Source organism: Coturnix japonica, chromosome 2, assembly GCF_001577835.2.
Source record: "Coturnix japonica isolate 7356 chromosome 2, Coturnix japonica 2.1, whole genome shotgun sequence".
Taxonomy (NCBI): domain Eukaryota; kingdom Metazoa; phylum Chordata; class Aves; order Galliformes; family Phasianidae; genus Coturnix; species Coturnix japonica.
The window spans coordinates 31,658,152-31,678,757 of record NC_029517.1 but is presented as its reverse complement, the minus strand read 5'-3'; the positions used below and the strand labels follow the sequence as shown (position 1 = coordinate 31,678,757).

Here is a 20,606-nt window from a genome sequence, read left to right as displayed (position 1 = left end):
ATAGTAATTCTCCTCCCTTTTTAAATTGTGCTCTAAAGGTCTCCATCAGTAATAACAAAGTTACATAATAAAATTTACAGCTATGAACTTAGAGTCAAGGTACAGCGTGACTCCATATTATTCTATTAACTATATTGATTCATTTCTTCTATCTGCTATTGAATAGATGTGCTTTAAAATTTACACGGAATTAATTGTCATGAAAACCACATACAAACCTGTGTTGCCTGTCAATCCTAATTAGAGTAGGCTAACTTTTAAGGCCATTATTGTATCTGTTCTCTGTAATCTCTCAGCCTCACACTCATGTCTTAATACAAAAGAACAATATGAGCTCTGGTAAGTATTCTGCTCCGACATGGGTGCTCCCCGGCGAAAGGCTGCTGCCAGAAATACTGAGGAGGCCAAGACAAGGGTCCCGATCTCACAGAAACAGGAGGCAGCAACCAAGAAGACTGCAGAGACCCAGACTGAGGTCCTGCACATGCCTTATAGGAAGGCTGCTGCCAAAATGTCTGAGGAAACTCAGACTGAGCCCCCAACCAAGATGCTGGTGTGCAGGTCTCTGCTGTACTGAGTGGCCAGAGCATGGTCCTTGCAGTGCTGGGTGAGGGAGGCAGTGATTGTGTTCACTGCGACCAGGTGAACTACTTGCTCAGCCTCGTAGTTGACCTGAAGGAGGAAGTGGAGAGGCTGAGACTATAAAAGAGTGTGAGAGGGAGATTAGATGGTGTGTCAGTCCCTCTCAGCCTCAAGTTCTCAGCACACAGTCGAGGCTCCTAATGGAGCATGTCAGCCCCTGCCACCTCACAAACAGGTGGTAAAGGGGAACCAGCCAGCTGGCAACACTGCAGCCGCCCCTGTCCTCTGTTACCCCAGCAGTAACTTGAGAAGGAGAGGAGTGGAAACGGGTACCTGCTCGACGGAAGGGCATCCTCCATCACGACCATCCCCGGCTCCCCAGGTGCCTCTGCGAAACCGGTTTGAGCCCTGGAACTTGAGGGGGGGACTAGTGAGAGTATGGAAACAAGTGCACCCATGAGGTTGCCACAGGTGAAGCGGTCACCCCGAAGCCTCAAGACTGCTTCTACACGTAAGGACAGAGGGTGATTGTTGTAGGTGACTCCCTTCTGCAAGAACAGAAGGCCTATATGCCGGCCTGACCCTACCCGCAGAGAAGTGTGCTGCCTTCCTGGGGCACGGGTCAGGGACATTTCAAAGAAAATTTCTAGATTGATTCATCCTTCAGACTACTACCACTTTAATAATATCAGGCTGCAGTGAGGAAGTTGGCAAGCAAGCCTGAGGTCCATCAAGAAAGACTTCAGGGGAATGGGGCGAATACTTGAAGAGCTGGGGTGCAGGTGATCTTTTCTTCTATGCCTGTGGTGTCAGGAAAAGGTACAAGGAGATCCAAAAAACCCATCTCTTAAACAGATGCTTAAGAGCTGGTGCAGACACAAGAATTTCGGCTATTTTGACCATGGGCAATCTACACTGCACCTGGAATGATGCTGCTGATGCAAGCAGCCTGTCCTGAGGGTAAAGGGGTATTAGCTGAAGAATTAGCGACTCATTGATAGGTCTTTAAACTAGGAACGAAGGAGGAGGCAAAATAAGGCTACTGGGTTGAACGTGCATTCAAGCGATTGTACCAAACTCCGTGGGCAATGATTGCAGAGTGCAAAAGGAGGAGTAGTAGCAGGGGGATGCTGGTATGCCGCTTTCTAGTGGATCCTGGATCGCTTATGAAGGTGGTGAGACGGACAGCCCGGCTGAAGTGCCTTTATACTAATGCACGGAGCCTGAGTAACAAGCAGGAGGAACTGGAAACTGTGATGCACTCTGAAAATTATGACATTGTTGCTATCACAGAAACATGGTGATGACTCCCACAGTTGGGATATACCATCGATGGCTATAGGCTCTTTAGGAAGAGTAGCGAGGTAGGAAGGGTGGGGAGTTGCTCTTTATGTCAGAGATTGGATAAACTGTGAGGACTCCCCATGAGAAACATCAAAACAGTTGAGAGCCTGTGGGTTAGGATTAGAGATGGACTATATAAGGACAGCTGGTATTAGGGTATACTACAGACCACCTGATCAAGGGGAGGCTGCTGATGAGCTTTCTTGCTCCAGATGCGTGAGGCATCTAGCTCACAGCTCTTGTCTGGTGGGGGACTTCAACCATCCGGACATCGTTTGGGAAACCACACGGCGAGCTGCACAGAGCTCCAGAAGGCTCTTGGAATCCATTGATGATAGCTTTCTGGTTCAGGTATTGGACAGACCAACCAGAGGTCAAGCGTTGCTGGACCTGCTGCTCACCAACGCTGAGGAGATCATCAAAGGCGTCAAGGTTGGGAGATGCCTGGGCTCCAGCACCATGCCCTGGTTGAGTTTGTGATCTCAAGCGATGTGGGCCTGGCAAAGAGCAGGACCAGGATGCTGAACTTTAGAAGAGCTGACTTCAAGCTTCTCAATGGAATGCTGGCCAAGATCCCCTGGCGCGCTGCCCTCAAAGATAAGGACGTTGAGGAGAGCTGGCTACTGTTCAAGGATGCCCTCCCTGGCAGCAAAAGAGGTCTCCTTCCCCTGATTAAGAGTGGCAGGAGAGGTAAAAAACTGCATGGCTCAGCAAGGACCTGCTAAGAGAACTGAGGGTGAAGAAAGGCGTGTACAAGCTCTGGAAACAAGGCTGTTTCACCCGGGAAGAAACAGGGATGCCGTCCGAACTTGCAGACGTGGGATCAGGAAAGCCAAGGCGCAGGCAGAACTGAACTTGGCGAGGGACGTGAAAAAAACAATAAGAAAACCTTCTACAGTACATCGGCCAGAAGAGACAGGCCAAAATTGGCGTACCTACTCTGGTAAATTTAAAGGAGAAATGCTTCAACAGATGAAGAGAAAGCTGAGGTGCTGAATGAGTTCTTACCTCGGTCTTCACTGGTGGCCAGGATTCTAGTCTTTTTCACGTCCCTAAGTCTTGCACCCCATACCTCTATGTGGGGACCAAGGAGGTAAATCCCTCCCCACTGTAAGGTAGAGCAAGTCGAGAGTGCCTCCTTAGACTGAATGATATAAGTCTATGGGCCAGATGGCATGCATCCCAGGGTCCCGAAGGAGCTGGCTGAGGTGGTTGCGAGCCGCTCTCCATCATATTTGAGAAGTCATGGCTGTCACGTGAGGCCCGATGATTGGAGAAGGTCACGTCACTCCCATTTACAAGAAGGGAGCAGGGAGGACCCGGGAACTACAGGCCGGTGAGTCTCACCTCTGTGCTGGAATATTATGGAACAGATCCTCCTGGACAACATGCTTGATCACATAAAGAACGAGCATGTGATCCGAGACAGCCAGCATGGCTTCACCAGGGGAAGGTCATGCTTAACTATCTTGTGGCCTTCTATGATGGGAGTGACGGCGTTGGGGAAAGGGAAGGCGACCGATGTCATTTACCTGGACCTGAGCAAGCCTTTGACATGGTCCCCATCACATCCTCATCTCCAAATTGGAGGGAGGTGGATTTGATGGGTGGACAACGCTAAGCAATTTGGTTGAAAGGCCGTAGACAGAGGTGTGGTCAATGCTCTATGTCCAGGTGGAAGCCGGTAACAAGCGGTGTCCCTCAAGGGTCTGTCTTGGGACCGGTGCTCTTTAACATCTTTATTATGACATCGATGAGGGAATGGAGAGCACCCTCAGCAAGTTTGCTGATGACACCAAGCTGAGTGTGCAGTCGTACGTGGAGGGAACGGATGCATTCAGAGGACCTTGACAGGCTGGAAAGCTGGGCTTGGGTGAACCTAATGGAGGTTCAACACGGCAAAGTGCAAAGTTTTGCACTTGGGCCGGAAGAACCCAGGCACCCTGTACAGCTGGGAGGAGTTGTCCTTGGAGAGCAGCTCGGCAGAAAAAAACCTAGGCCTGATAGATGAGAGAAACTTAACATGACCAGCAGTCGCAGTCGCTCTGGCAGCCCGGAAAGCAAATGGGATCCTGGGCTCCATCAGGAGAGGGTGGTCAGCAGGGATAGGGAGGTGATCGTCCCTCTCTACTCTGCTCTTGTGAGGCCCCATTCTGGAGTACTGTGTCCAGTGTGTGGAGCCCTCAGTACAAAAAAGATATGGAGATTTTGGAAAGGTCCAGAGGAGGGCCACAAAGATGATCAGGGGGCTGGAGCACCTCCCCTATGAGGACAGGCTGAGGAGTTGGTTTGTTCAGCCTGGAGAAGAGAAGGTTGCGGGTGACCTCATTGCAGCCTTTCAGTACCTGAAGGGAACTTACTCCCAGGAAGGGAGTAAACTCTTCGAAAGGGCTGATAATAGCAGGACTAGGGGAAATGTTTTAAGTTGAAGGAGGAAGAATTTAGTTGGATGTTAGGAAATTTCTTTACTAGAAGAGTGGTCAGGTCCTTGGACAGGCTGCCCAGTGAGTTGTGGATGCCCTGTCCTTGGAGGTGTTCAAGGCCAGGTTGGACGGCCCTGGGCAACCTGATCTAGTAAAGGTGTATGGTTTGGTGGCCCTGCTAGGCAGGGGGGTTGAACTACATGATCCTTGAGGTCCCTTCCAACCTGGGTAATTCTGTGATTCTGTGATTCTGTGACTGAATGTGTTCATCATATTCTTGCTTACCTTATTCCTACATAAACATACATGTATAAAAAAAATATATAAAATGATTCATAAATTAATTTCAAAGACAAAAAAAAACTCCTGTTAACTTTCCTTATTGCTTAAATTTTACTGCAAGAAAAACAGACAGCATATACCTTCCCTGAATTAAACTACTGCACTGTTTTCAATTCAAAACACTTCTCCATAGCTCCACCTCTGCAGTGAGAGTACAGCCTTAAGAAAAGCATTTATTTTGCATCTCCTCAAATCTTAAACCAGGTGAGAAATTAAAGTTCCTCCATCCATCACTGTATCCAAATATCTGTTTCCTATTCAAATCACCAAAAAAAAAAAAAAAAAAAACAAACCCAAAAAAAACCCTCCCAATATGATTGTGCAAAGATCCATATTTACAACACTACATTTTGAGAGCCTCTATAACAATAGAGGTTATCTTATCTGCACCATCTATTCCCAGATTATGCTGATAAACTTGGCATTCTGTACTCCAGTACTCAGCAGAATAAATAAATAAGCAAGGAGCATGGAATATAAGCAGGTGACTTGCAGCCTAACCCCATTATCAGATGTTATTACATATAAAAAAAGTGAAAGGAGGCAGACAAGAGTGCAAGCAGCACACTTACAGAACTGCAGTAATGATGTAATAACCACATCTCCATCTTTATAAATACTCCCTTTCAAATCCTAGCCCACAGGCACTAGTGACTGATAACAACCATGAAGCAAAGCTACTCTGAGATTAAGAATAATGCTGAGGGACTGCATAAATGATGTGAAATTGCTGCTCTGCAGATTATAGATTACTGTAATTTATACCATATCACTGGCAATACAGACATGGAGACAATAGTCTCCAAATGCTCTGCTAGCTAGAACAACTCATCACTTGTGGCACACAGAGGACTTTCAGTGATCATCACCTACTTCACACTCCATCTGAGTCACATTTCTGTTTTGTCAGAACCATCCCACTCCAACTAAACACTCCAAGCAGCTGGCAGCAACATCTCATTGCCCATTTTCAGAAAACAAAATGATGTCAGATGACCCCACCAAGGCATACACATGTAAAACTTGGGCAAACATCACACCTCTGTCCTTGGCTCTTCTTACAGACACGAAAGGACAAATCCTCATTATCACAGTAAACTAAAAGCTATCCTATTCTAAGCCAAAACATACAAAACCAGAGGAAAATGGATTTAAATTATATTTCTGTTGATACTACTACTTTGCCAGGTAAACTTAAATGGATTATTTCACCTCTCATTATTTCAACTCTAGACTTGTATCAGTCTCATTTTTTTTCTATCTACTGATTGAAACTAGCCTTGTTCCCTATATAGTATATGGGCAACCTGAGCCTTAATTATGAAGTATGAATGCAGCATAGAATTGATCTACTGACTACATTTCTCCCGGTTTTCTTCTCTGCCTCTGCTTGTTTTTCTTGTGCATTTCTTTTTTCTCAGAACTGGTTATTTTCATGCATTAATATTGGCAAAGTAATAACAGAAGTGTTAAATTCCAAAATGAAACTGACTTTAGGAAGTTAAAAGGAAAAAGGGAAGAAAGAGATTTTCATTCACGATTCATTAATAAAATGACAAATATATTCACACAGTCACTTGAAAGTGCCTTTAAGCTTACAAAAAACCTGTCTTTTTTAATAAATAAATTAACAGGATTTTCTATATCCTTGTAAGCAAAAGTTCAGCTCTTGCTGTCATTAAGATACTGTAAGCAAGTTAACTTTATGTGGCTTAACTACTTCTAGAATTACTAGTCTTGGAACTGCCTAACATCTCTTGAAAGGTAACAGTCATTATGCTAATTTGATTTATCATTCTTACCATATTTCTACATATACCACCTGTTTAATGCAAGAAATGCAAGTAACTCATGCTTTCCATTTTTACTGGCAGCTATTAAAAAAAGACATCACCCACAAATTTCTCAGTGATCGTGAAAATTATATAGGATGCCAGAGTACATTAATGCAATGGTAATGTCATTATTAACGTTTAGTTGTACTTTTCCCAGTGAAAAAGGCCCTGAACTATCAAAGATCTGCCACTTTGTGAAAGAGGAAGATGGCCTCCTTTTTTCCTTTAACAGAACAGATGACAAGAGCATGCTTTGTCTACATTCTCAAGAGATGCATTTCTTGACTTTTAAATTGGGTGTTATCATTGAAGGTCAATATGAAACAAAACAACAACAAAAATGAACATAAACAGTATAAAGTTGAACAAGAATTCCTCAAAAGGTGATATATATGGAACCATGGCAACATGGTCACTCTCTAAATACCTCTGCATCACTCCAGAGTGTACATTTGCTACGCTTAGCAGTCACTTAATTCTGCTGCAACAACAAGCATGGCAAATGAAGACTGTATGAAGTGTTGGCCAGAAAGCATCCCCTGTCCCCACCCTTCTTCAGAAGGGCTATAACAAATTAATCACAGATTTGCTCTAAATAGCATCTTATGCTGAATCAAAACCAAAAATATTGTCATCAGTAACTAAAGGTATGAGCGTAATGTTCAACTGATGTGAAATGAAGCACTACATCTCTCAGAAGGCTGATAGAAGCGATCTGAGTATGAAAGCTCTTGACTTAGGAGATCAGTGCAAAGACTAATATGAGAGCCATAAATCCCCTCTCAAAAGCTGTCCACTTACACATCTCCACAAATTAATTTTAACAGTCAACAGCTAAGATACTCATACTAACATATATACTAACTCCAAATTTGATGGCTGTAGGACTTGAACCTGTCAGGAAAGGTTGATGTAGTTGGCTTACCAGGAAAATTTGAAAAGAGAAAAAGCATTAAAAAGGAGCTGAGAAACACTCAGTAGAAAAATGTCTTCTCAGAAACACCTGGCTAAACAAGAACCACAATAAGATTTTGTCTCTAGCAAAAATTACAGCTTGGAGGAAAGAGAGGTCCTCTCATGCTGAGAGAAATCATTTGTGATAGATTTGTTAATCCCAGCCATTGTAATTGCGTATAGAATGACATACAACACAATAACAACAAGTTGATTTCTTATTAATCATACAGACTTAACTGACTTAACCAAGTGAAAACAGCTTGATAAAGGTGAGACGCCCATGGTTCTAAACAGCTCAGGAATGACAACACCCACTTATCTTTTGCATCCTGCTCTATCTTATGTAATTACCAATTACAGTACCAGAATTAATCTAGTTTATCACTAGTAGTGCAATGAACTAATGGGAATTTAATCCATCCCATTTATCACAATGTTGAAAAGAATTTTAATATCACTGTTTAGGAGATTATCTTAAGGTTTGTTTGTGCTGTTTTTGAGCAAATACTACTACTGAGTAGTGATCATAACCTGTCATTTATGTTAACTGCGATAGCTCAGTCTCACTTATGAATTAGAATGCATTGACGTACATTGCCTTAACTACAAGGTTTTACTTCCTGCTGCTTAGAAATCTACATATGGGCAAATGCTGTGGTCTGCCTGGTAAATGCTGCTGAGGCAGTGCTTTAAGCCTGGCTGATCAGATCACTTTCAGCCCATCTTACTGTCCTCTAATCTAGCCCGTACATCCTGAATGTCTGGGACGATGTTACAGGAATAAGAGGAAAGCATCAGTAGAGTCAAACCAAGACCAAGCTAGTCTTCTCACTGCACTGCAGTCACCTCAAGGTACTGTACCTATAATACTGATTAAAATACGATATACAAAGCAGCATAACTCAATGTGCTATTTTTAAACTACTTAAAAGGAGTATATCAAAAGCATTAAAAGCAATTTGCCTTAAGTCAGTGAGATGCATGTATTTATTGCTTTGCCTAATTTTGTAAAGTATCTTTGTTGGAAAACTCTAACGATAACTACATTTTTTATTATAACCAAGTTGCGAAGAGACTGTAGCCTGAAGAAGAGAGATTGAATGTGTGTGTAGGAATGGAAATTCTTTTCTTCTTTCTTTCTTTCTTTCTTTCTTTCTTTCTTTCTTTCTTTCTTTCTTTCTTTCTTTCTTTCTTTCTTTCTTTCTTTCTTTCTTTCTTTCTTNTTTCTTTCTTTCTTTCTTTCTTTCTTTCTTTCTTTCTTTCTTTCTTTCTTTCTTTCTTTCTTTCTTTCTTTCTTTCTTTCTTTCTTTCTTTCTTTTTTTAAGATTTACTATCACAACGCCCTATAAATAAAAATTTATACATAAAAATTCCACTTATGGGTATAAAAATTAAACCATTTCTTTAGCTGATAGTTGAGATATTTGGTTATTAAGGAATCCCTACTGAAACAGCAAACACAATAATTATTATACTGTATTACTAAAGCCAGGTTTCTACTTTATGTACTGGCTTGTTTTCTTTGATTAAAATTTTCTTGCCTTCAGGATATAATTATATAGCCGGTAGGTTTCTTCTGGTTTAGGCTCCTTTTCTTAATAAAGAAGGTTACTAATGTAATAACAAAATACAAAACTCTGGCAATGGATGAATATACACAGTAGGCCTAATCTGAAATGGACAGTAAACAATATCTTTCTATAACTATATAAGAACATATTACTCACACTTTTGTTAAGTACTTAACTTCAGACAAGTTAAATATGTTTTATTTCATTATTGGAAGAGTGCTTTGATTTAGAAGTGAATTAAATATTTTTTCAAGAGATTAATAAATTGGTAATAAAAATAAGAATTAAGTATTTTTAAAACTTGATGAAAATACCATGCATATCTTGATTAGTTTACCACAGGCTGCAGCTCAATTACTATGTACACTCTTCTTAACAAAAAAGAAATAAATCCAAGAAAGCACTTTAGGCTTGAACATTTTTCTTCCCAGGAAAAAATTCTAGAAAAGAATTTAAAATGTAAGTGCCCATTTCAACCCATAAACACTTAATCTGCGCATACAGCTGCTACATTTGTCCGCATCTTTGAAGGCCAAGGCTTTATTATTTATTTATTTATTCTGAACAGAAAATGTTTCTTAGTAGTTTTCTTTCTGATTATATTCTCTTAACATTCAGGTATTTCCACCTCATATATAATGATCATCTAGTTTCAACCCTGCTGCTATGTGCAGGGTCGCCAACCTCTAGACCAGGCTGCCCAGAGCCACATTCAGCCTGGCCTTGAATGCCTCCAGGGATGGAGCATCCACAGCCTCCTTGGGCAACCTGTTCCAGTGCTTCACCACCCTTCCATGTGAAAAACTTCCTCCTAATATCTAACCTAAAGCTCCCTGTCTTAGTTTAGTTTAAAACCATTCACCCTTGTCCTGTCACTATCCACCCTCGTGAGCAGCCATTCCCTCTCTTGTTTATGTCCTCCCTTCAAGTACTGGAAGGCCACAATGAGGTCTCCCCACAGCCTTCTCTTCTCCAAGCTAAGCAAGCCCAGGTCCCTCAATCTTTCCTCACAGGAGAGGTGCTCAAGATCACATAATCCACCAGGGCATGGTCACTACCACCCAGACTGCCCCCAGTCTCAACGTCTCTAATGCTCTCCTCTGCATTAGTGAGCAACAGATCCAGTAAGGCTTCACCTTGGGTTGGTCCATCTATTACCTGGACCAGGAAGTTGTCCTTGACAGACTCCAGGAATCTCCTGGATTGTCTGCCACCTGCCATGCCACTATTCCAGCAGATATCTGGGTGATTGAAATCCCCCATCAGGACAGCGGAACATCTCCTGCAGGTGAAGCAAGAAGGCCTCACCAACAGGCTCCCCCTGATCAGGTGGCCTGTAGCAGACCCCAACCACTAGATGCCCTTTACTGGACTGATCCTTGATTTTTACCCACAAGCTCTCAACCTGACTGTGGCTGTTCCTCAGACACAGCTCTTCACAATCTATCTGCTTCCTAGCACAAATGACAACTATGCCACCCTCCCCTCTGCTCTCCCCACCTCATTCTCAGCTACCAAAATCAGTATTTAGTTTTCCAATCCCAACACATCAAATTCCATACTCATCACAGTAACTCAGTTTTCAACATGTCACCTCCTTTAATGCTTTCAAACCACATAAGATGGACTCACAATACACCAACTTTTTAATGAACTGCTGCTATGAAGGTACAAAGAGGACATCCACCCATGACTTAATTTCAACTTGATAACTTCCATAAATGCAGTAACAAGCTCCAACTTCCTCAAACAGCTTCAGTAACAGTCCTGAGTAACATTTTCTGGACAACAAAGTCAACAAAACGTTTATCAAGCAATGAAATACTCAAGAATCACACATCTATACTTTTCATGAGCAGTGTACAAAATACCCAAAAAAACTAGGCCTTCACGAAGACATTTGCATGGAAAAGAAGATCAATAGTATCAACCCCTTATTTCTGGCAAACTGTAGCCTACAAGGACAGATCACATTTCTAAATGGGTGTAGTTAAGCCACTACCGAAAATGAATTACTGTTGTCAATAAGGGCAGAAACACAGTGGAAATGGAATGGAATATTTTTTTTCCACATACTGCTGTTCCCATCTTTTATTTATCAGCTTTGGTCCTCAAGAGAGATTACTGAAAGTCTAAGAAAATATATTCCCAATGTTATTGAATGCTAGAAAGCATACTTAATAAGGGCATTGATTTATGGTACTTTGTAATTTTTCCTGTCTTCAGATTCTGCGGTGCCCACATTGTTTCACTGGCAATAGTAATTACTACCTCTGTTCAACAAGAATGCTACTCCTCCATTCTTTAGTGCTAGCTTCTCCTCCAGAGAAGCTGGCTAACTTTTTCTATCAAATTATCTGATTAACACAATTAAGTGCTATACACCCTGTGCTTACCTTGGAATTTGTTATTATTGTTTAAAATACGAAGAATGAAATGAATGTGTTTCTGAAAACTCATTAATTTTCCTTTGAAGTACAGCCCTTCAGTTAATAAAATATACTATAAAATTTGTCTTTCAGTTGTATCATTTCTAACTGTTTTTTCTTAACCTCCAACTATGGATAGGTTGGAAGTGTTGACTAGCCTTAGCAGCTGTTGTACTTGTTCTGTCCTGACCTGTAGATACAGGCAGTCTGATGGGGGAATTAAAGGATGCCTTGTTCTTTCCTGCTGTTTTGGATTAGATCTTAGTTAGGATAACAATATAGGCTTTGATTGCACTTATAGTCTGTTGCCTATGTCACTTGTGCTGGTGAGGCCAAACTAGGATGTTAAGCAGGTATTTCAGAAGAATGGAGACAGACTTCAAAGAGGCTTCAAAGTACTATTTTAGTCTAACAGATGTTGGAGTTTAGGCACTGGGTGTAAATACTGTAGATGTTTTACTTTTAAAAGTGAACCTCATGAAAACCAGAAGGATCCAATTCTAAGATTTAACTTGAAGATCAGCACAGACTACTGATGCAAACACATACTGCTCACTTATGAAGTCCAACAGTAATAGATAAAGTAGCATTTTTTCAGTACCCCACATATGATGCCAACCTTAGCTGCTGTAGCTTCTACTCAGAAATCAAGACTTGCTGATTAAAGACAGTATTCCAGAAGGTACAGATTAATAAATCTAACATCTGTATAAATAATACAGTATCATGTCAAGAAACTGCAAATTCTCTTCCAAAGCAGAGTTCACTGCAAAAATATTGAGAAAAACTGTTCTAGTCATTCTCTTTCATTGGTTAAAAAAACCTTCAACTACCTGCCTACATACTTAGTCAAAAGAGCTCCTCAATAATTATAAGTATTTATTTTTATCTATTACTGGATGACCTAATATGCATATAAAATATAATGTACAATATTATTTTTTCTGCATCTTACATGCTTTGTTATAGTGGACCCTAAGTCTAAAGCCAATTTAGACTAAAAATAACGGAAAGAAATTGTAAAGGAAACAGCTCTGTAAACATGCAGTTTTGCTGAAAAGCTATTTAAACAAAATGACTTTTATTATTTTAGTTTTCAACTCCAAGAAGAATTTGCAGTGCTTGTATGGTCATCATAATCTGTTTTGCATGCAGCTCAGACATAACTTCTTCCACGAGCATACTGTGCACTGTTTATCTTTGACAGCATCCGGTATGGCTGGATCTTCTTCAAACAGGATCCTGTTTCTGATACTACTGAAATACTGCTTTGGAGTACATATTAAAACATGTACTCATTTTATGTCTTTTACTACCTGCATTGTTTAATAACCCAACTCCCTGCTGGTTTTGTCACTGTACAGATGGAATAAATAACACAGTTCTTGCTCCAACAACCTGGAATCTAACCATAAGGAAAAATGATAACAGATGGGCAAAGAAAGAGGAGTGAGTGTAAGGAAGCAAAGAAAGCTATTTTTGTTAAGGTAGTAGGAGGACATGTGTCAATCCAGCTATATTTGTAGAATTTTAAAAATCAATTCAAAGGAAGCAGCCCTGTGGATGTTTACAGTGAGTATGTGGGGCAACATGATAGATAGCAGGAAGATGGCTCACTAGCTAACAGACAATGGAAACTCTTGTTAGCAGATGAGCAAATGCAAGAAAAGCAGTTCAGACAATGAAGAATAAGGAAAAAGTAGAGAGATGAGTATTGGGAGAAACATTATCAAAATGAGAGCAAGAAAATGATGTCAGGAAGGTAAAACTAAAATAGTCACGCTCAGAGAAAAGGACAGGAGTGTTGAAATGTCAGAAGGGTAGAACCTGAATGATTGTTCTGGCTGCACAGATAACTAGGGAAAATTGTATTTCTAAACTCATACAGAAAAAAAGAGTGATCTGAATGATCAGCACACAATGCTGTAGAACTCCATTTCCTGAATTAAAACAGTAAACTTAAATGCATTTCTTCCAGGTATCGACACAACTATATTTTTTCCATGTGTGTGTTAATTTACCTTATTGATGTTACATTTCACACACCGTTTAATTCAACTCACTGTTTAATGTCACAAGTGTATTCCCGATACTTTTTCGTCACCGGCAAACTGTGTACACTCATGATTTGCTGCTGATCATTTAATGAACATTTGGAATATCAAGTGTACTGCTGAGCTTTTGCCTCTGGACACCAAAATGGAACCTAAGCTTTGGTTCTCTCTTTTAACCACTGATTAATTCAGACAGAATTTGAATTAAGTGCAACTGGTGGTTCAAAAAAGTGAAAGAATAGAAAGGAGGACAGGGATGGAATTAGACAATCCAGACATTCAAATTCTTTATTCCAGAGAGGATATAGTAGCATTTTAGGTCTTGTAAGGATTAAAGGCATAGATTGGATTATCTCAAATCTACCTTCAGCACCTATATTTATTTTCTCGTGGTACATTCAGCTGGCTTAATAGCAATGAAATAAATGGTGATTAAACCATTTTAAAGTAACCCTATTTTTTTCTTTATATATTTTCATTAGTTGTATCTAAAATGCTTTCAATAAATAATTAAGAATTTAATGTACTGAGCTGAAATTAATATGCTGGTATGAAGAAACTGGAAAAGCTATTTGATATGGATTAATTTTTAAATACCGAGGGAAGAAGAAAAGTTTACCAAATGTTTTCATTTTCCTAGAGAATATTAACTGCAAACAGTCTGAATTCTCAAAAAAGCCATAGCAAGAATCAAACCTTTGCTTATTATAGAGGCTGCCAACCTAAGAAATAATACTGCTGTTCTTTCGAACTTAGTTTGAAAGAATTATTCCTAGGGAGGAATAACTGCATGCATAAGTGCATGTACAGGTTAGGGGATGCCCTGCTGGAAAGGAGCTCTGCAGAGAGGGACCTGGGTGCCCTGGTGGATGACAGGTTGGCCATGAGACAGCAGTGTGCCCTCATAGCCAAAAAGGCCAATGGCATTCCGGGGTGCGTTAAAAAAAGCATGACCAGCAGGTTGAGGGAGATGATCCTCTCCCTCTACTCTGCCCTGGTAAGGCCTCATCTGGAGTACTGTGTCCAGTTCTCCCAGTCCAAAAAATACAGAGATCTCTTGGAGAGAGTTCAACGGAGGGCCATAAAAACGGTGAAGGGCCTGGAGCCTCTCCCCTGTGGAGAAAGGCTAAGTGAACTGGGTCTGTTTAGCCTTGAGAAAAGAAGACTGAGAAGGGACCTGATCCAGGTCTATAAATATCTGAGGTGTGGGGGGCAAAGTGGCGAGGCCAGACTCTTTAGCAGTGTGTGGAGACAGGACAAGGGGAAAAGGCCAGAAACTGGTGCAAAGGAAGTTCCACAAGAATGGGTGCAACAACTTCTTTACAATGAGGGTGAACAGGCTGCCCAGGGGGGATGTGGAGTCTCCTTCTCTGGAGATATTTAAGACCTGCCTGGATGCCTACCTGTGTGACGTGGTGTAGGGAACCTGCTTTGGCAGGGGGTTGGACTCAATGATCTCTAGAGGTCCCTTCCAACCCCTACAATTCTGTAATTCTGTGATTCTGTTTTGAACTTTAAAAGAGGGCCAATGTTTAATAAAGTTTGACAGATTTCTCTTACAATGATAAGATACAATTCATGATAATACAACCTTACTGCTTATTCCTTCCTTATCAATTTTGCTTATTAATTTTTCCATTTTTTTTCATTATTTGACCCACAGAACAACAACAACAACAAAAAATACTGACAAGTACATAATTTTACTTTTCCCTTATCAAGAAACTACACTGGGAAATGTATCATCCTTAACTCAGAATTAAATAGAGCAGTATCTGCTGAGATCAATTAGTCTTAAGAAAATCTTTGACAATCACTGATATTTAAAAGTAATTTAATACTGCTCATTCATCTTAACAAATACCTTCACCCTGCAGGGTTGCAGCTGCCCTAAATAGCAGCATTTATTACATAATCCATACTTCGGCTTATGTCATTGTGCTGTAGGTTTCTCATCTAAATGAGATCAAAATCTCTCTTCTGCTTACCACTGGTTTTAAGTCTTTAGCCTTCTTAAACAAAGGATTCTTGTACCCAATTGCACTTTAATTCAAATAAGGTTGTAAGATGCAGGAAGATCAGACAAGTGCAAGTTTACAGGAACTTGTATGACCCAGTAGCAAGAAGTCTTTTCTAAAGAGTAACAACTCTTTTAAAAACACGAGGATAATAGGCAACAAGTTTTTGCTTTGCATCTCGCCAAGGGAACTAGGTTTTCTGACACAGCATTGTGCCTAAAAGATATGGTACAGTACCAACAAGATATATGAAATAACATTTTTGTCACTCATGTTGTTTATGATTATTTACGTTTGACCATTTAAAGTAAATAGGACAAGGTAAACTTATCAAGTATTTTGACAATTCTATGATTTGACCAAGGTTTACAGAGTCTAAGGGGTTATATGCTAAGAATACAGTGGAGATCCTGAAATTCACACATGGGTACACCTTCCTGTATCTCATCTGAGCTGAAAGACATTTGTTAGCAGAAAAGAGTTTGTAAAGAAAGAGACTGAAATTTTGTGGACATCAATGCAGGGGACCGAAGAAAGCATGAAAACCATGTAAGATTATGGCAGCTACAGAATGCTGAACATCAGATTGAAAGAAATTGTATTTGTATATAAAAACCTTTGTATATAAAAACATATCAAACATTTGTGCTTTCCAAAGATAAGCTGTAATTTTACAGCTGATTTCTATCATTTGAAATATCCTTTTCGCTGTTGTTGTACACTACTGTAAAATAATACATACATATGTGTGTGCCTATATTTGCTATAGCTGAATAAATAAACTCAATTAAAAGTTTTGGGAAATAAAGAAAAATATAATAAATTCTTTATAATAGTTTTAAAAGACAGCTTCACTTACCTGCTTTCTGACATTGTACTATCTTATCATATAAGCTATCTGCATTTTCAACTAGAGTCCGGATGGTCTGAATCATCTGTAGAGAAAATAAAATACATAGAAATATCAGTAAAATTCAATTTTTACTGACAATGTCAAATTTGAAAAATATTCTTAATTTAAACTCAAATCGAATATTCTATTGTTTGTTTTAAACATGTTGAAGACATTCTTCTTTCTTGTTATGACCAAGCAAAAAAGTACCCCACATGTGGCATATGGACATAAAAACATGATGGTTTTGTGTCAGGATCTGTGAACACTGGAGTAAAATGTCAATTCCATAACTTACTGACTCATCAAAACACATGGAAATTATTCAACTGATTACCAGGTTGTTTGCTTTGGATGGCTTGGAGAGACAACCTGAATGCAGGTTTCCTCTCTGTCAGTCACTGGGATCTCAGGATGGTGATGGCTCACCAGACAGTAATTCTTCCCATACTTATCATGCCATCACTTTTCCAGATTTGCTCCTCTGTATTTTCCCTTTCTGTGGCTTGTCTTGTGCATGTGTATGAGATAATGCTAAGAAGGAAAACAAATCACTAAAGGCTTGTACTGGAGGATAAGGACAATAAATGATTCCCTTACTTATCTTTCTAAAGTAAAAGCCTTTCATGGAAATTCCGCCAAAAGCACACTGATTAAAAAGGATCTGTGCAGATTCTTCAGCCCGGGGTATGTATTCAGAAGGATGGACTTTGCTGTACTGCTTAACCATTAATGTCTCTGAGATCTAATCAAGCAGCATTAGTACTGTGAGTATATTTCCCTTCACCAAAACACTGGTTAAGCTATATATACTGCTTATCTGAGTGTTGAGGTGGAACTTTCTTTTCCTTAAGAACTACAACTGCTATTGTGAGCAGGAACATTTCAGGTTACAAAAAAAAAAAAAAAAAAAAAAAAAAAAAAAAAAGAAAGAAAGAAAATCAACCATATTTAAAATTTCTGCTCACCAATACAACACTTTAAGAGGCAGGACTACAGAGACCTTTCTCCACTAGTAGAAGCTTTCCCCAAATGAGTGACACTGACATTAAGGCTGATTTTCTGAACATTGCTCTAAATGCATTCTACAACTCCCTGAAGGGAGGTTGTGATGAGGAGGGGTTTGGCTCTTTCTCTCAGCAGCAAACAGGCTCCAAGGAAATGGCACAAGTTGTACCAGAGGAGGTTTATATTAGACATAAGGAAAAACTTTTTCTCTCAGAGAGGTGGTCAGGAGCTGGAATGGCTGCCAGAATGTGGTGGAGTCGCCATCCATGGCAGTGTTTCAAGAGGAGTCTGGATGAGGAGCTTCCAGATATGGTTTAGTGGCTTTTGGTGGCAATGGTAATGGGAGGATGGTTGGATTGGATGATTTTGTAGGTCCTTTCCAACCTTGTGATTCTATGATTCTATAAGTGAGACATGAGTGAATTTGGAGAAGTGGATAATAGAGCCCCAAATTCTGGATCACAGAAAGTGTGCAAGCAAGTAAGGAGGAACACCACATATAGGGATGTAAACTATGTTACAGACTTCTACTATTTTCAGCTAGACAAAAATCTACTTTAAATGACAAAGTATCCAAAGGTAACTCTAGGATAATTTTTATATTTAACCTTCACATCCTGATTAATCTGTTTATAATTTCAAGTATCTTTACCCTGACTTATGTCAGTTTGAAAGAAAGAAAGAAAGAAAGAAAGAAGAAAGAAAGAAGAAAGAAAGAAAGAAAGAAAGAAAGAAAGAAAGAAAGAAGAAAGAAAGAAAGAAGGAAGTGATAACTATAACAATAAGCGAGGAAAAAATAGTAACTGGATCAGGTTGCTAAGCTGCAAGGGAAACATTTTTGCTTATCCATTTTTAACTGGTTTGCCCTTTGAATATAAACATCAATGCTCACACAGGCAAAAACTGTCTATGCAGATAATTATGCTAATTACTAATTAGGTATGATAAAGACTTATATTTTTAAAGACACATATTTTAAACAAGAGCATATTTTACCTAGAAAACCTTCTATAGGGAGTGCTGCAAATCAGCTATTCCTGATTTGTCAAGGAGTGTTTCATCATCATTGGTTCTTCAAAGCAGTATACAGAAATTGAAATGAACCAACCATAAATTTGCTTGAAAGGCAAGGATTTTGCTTGTTTCAACATATATGTCAAGAAACACATTTCCTTCAGTAATGCACTTAAATGAAGATATCCAAAACATGGTTGACATCAATTCCAAATATACTTCACATAACCAATAATTTTAGTTTACTAACTAGTTGAAAGGATACTCTAAAGCACTCTGCTCTGAGTTTTTCCTGCTTTGAAAATCACTTTGAAAAGTAAAATGCTGAACATGTGTAAAACATGTTTGGTCTGGAACCTAGCATACAACAATGTGGGATTCTTCTCTTAATCCGAGAACATTTTTGATTGGACTTCCTAACAGAGCAGTTGTGCAGCCTACCAAGGTATTTGTTCTGGAAGGACTATGCAAAATATTGTGACTGCATTGTGTTAGACTAGTCTGTGTTTCTGACTGCATGTACATAATAATTTCCATGCCCTTAGTTCCTAAAAGAGAATACAGAGATGACTAACTATGCTCACATCATGGTGTTCTTTTGTTTAGTTCTTACACTGAAAGACTAAGAAAGTTGCACTAGAATTGCAGATGGAAGGAAAAGAAACAGATCACAGTATCAGTGTTCTTCCATTGTGATAAGTCTAACAACACTGAAGAAGATATAATAATTTAGAGGTTTAAAAGTTCACAGATTCGGTATGAAAAATATTCTTAGATCAAACGTAATGCTCCTTTGCAAATTTTGAAGAAGGGTTGATTCCACCACCATTAAATCAATATCAATATCAATGCTACATACCATCTTGCTGATGTCAAAGGAAACTACATGCTGTTTTTGTAAATAAAAAGAAATCTTTCACTAAAGAAAGAACCAAGCAGTAGAGTGTACATGTCCACATCATCTTTTAGTTATATTTGATTAACAAAGTAATAACCTTCATGTAGTTCATTACAATTTTATTATTACACTGCTTTTCACCATGCAATTGCCTTTCAGAAAGTATTCAGCTATCTGTTAAAACCTTTATAAAGTGTTCCAATATATAAATTCTTCCTGCATTTTAGCCAAAACTGTATCACAGAAACATTAAAGCAGGTATTAACAGAGACTGAAGACTTTTTGGTAGGCACAGCATGTAGAACAACTAAGTATAAATAGTGCTATTTAAACAGAAAATCAGCTTGATCCACAACTTATTTGTATGTTTTGTGCTTGTATGAAAGCAAAGTAGAAAATGAAGAGTAAGCAGAAGCTCAGTGCAAGAAACAGAATGTCTGTTAGCAGAATGAGAAATGAAATTCTGAAGCCAAATTAGTTGTGGAAGCAGAGGAGAAAGGTAAATTATATTCTAATGTACATTACACAAGTATATAATGAACAAGGCAATCAAAAAGCAGGAATTTCTTAACTTTGTATTTAAAGTGAGAAAACTGGAAAGAGAAATGCAAACAAGCTTCATAGGGAACAACCAGTTAGAAGTGTTCCTCATTAAAAATATACGTAAATTATCCATGCCCATCCTAAGGGAAAAAACAAATATTACACAAAGATTAATTCTTCCCAGCATTTTACAATATTAATTCCCATTTCTATTGTTGTTTTCCTTCGAAGAGCAGGTTCCAAATATCCAGTGAATAGTTTTAAAGATGAAACATAACAACATTTACTGGAATTGTTTCAGCTCTCCTGCAATTCCCGACTCTCATCCATTTTATACCAGGGTTCTGGTACTTACAATGTAAGTGTCAGGAATGGCTGGACTACGTTCTTATTTTTCTGGTCAGTGGAAAATGAGGAATACAGAACGGTAAGCTTTACAAGCCTTGAAGTCTTTGAATATGACAGGCTGACATTTTGATCTATTCCTTCAACTCTATTTGCTAATCATACAACCATTTCACCTACTTATCAGAAAAACTTTTAGTAACTCAACCAAAGTATAAATGTCAACAAAAAGGATAAGAAAATTTGAGTTATTTAATCTACAAAGGGTCACTGATAAGTCCAGAGTTATCAGTGAAGAACAGAGACCTTTATTATTGTATATTGCCCCTGTATTTGAAAATAAATAGTATA

The 20,606-nt window shown here is 39.2% G+C and overlaps 1 protein-coding gene across 1 annotated transcript in view; it reads right to left on the bottom strand.

Moving 5' to 3' along the window:
• The window catches only part of PLCL2 (phospholipase C like 2), a 94,535-nt gene that overhangs the window by 9,167 nt on the left and 64,762 nt on the right, over positions 1 to 20,606 (bottom strand). Inside the window, exon 5 of the mRNA XM_015853831.2 lies at positions 16,415 to 16,490. Within this exon, the coding sequence (XP_015709317.1) occupies positions 16,415 to 16,490 (76 nt within the window). The remainder of the gene's footprint in view (positions 1 to 16,414; positions 16,491 to 20,606) is intronic.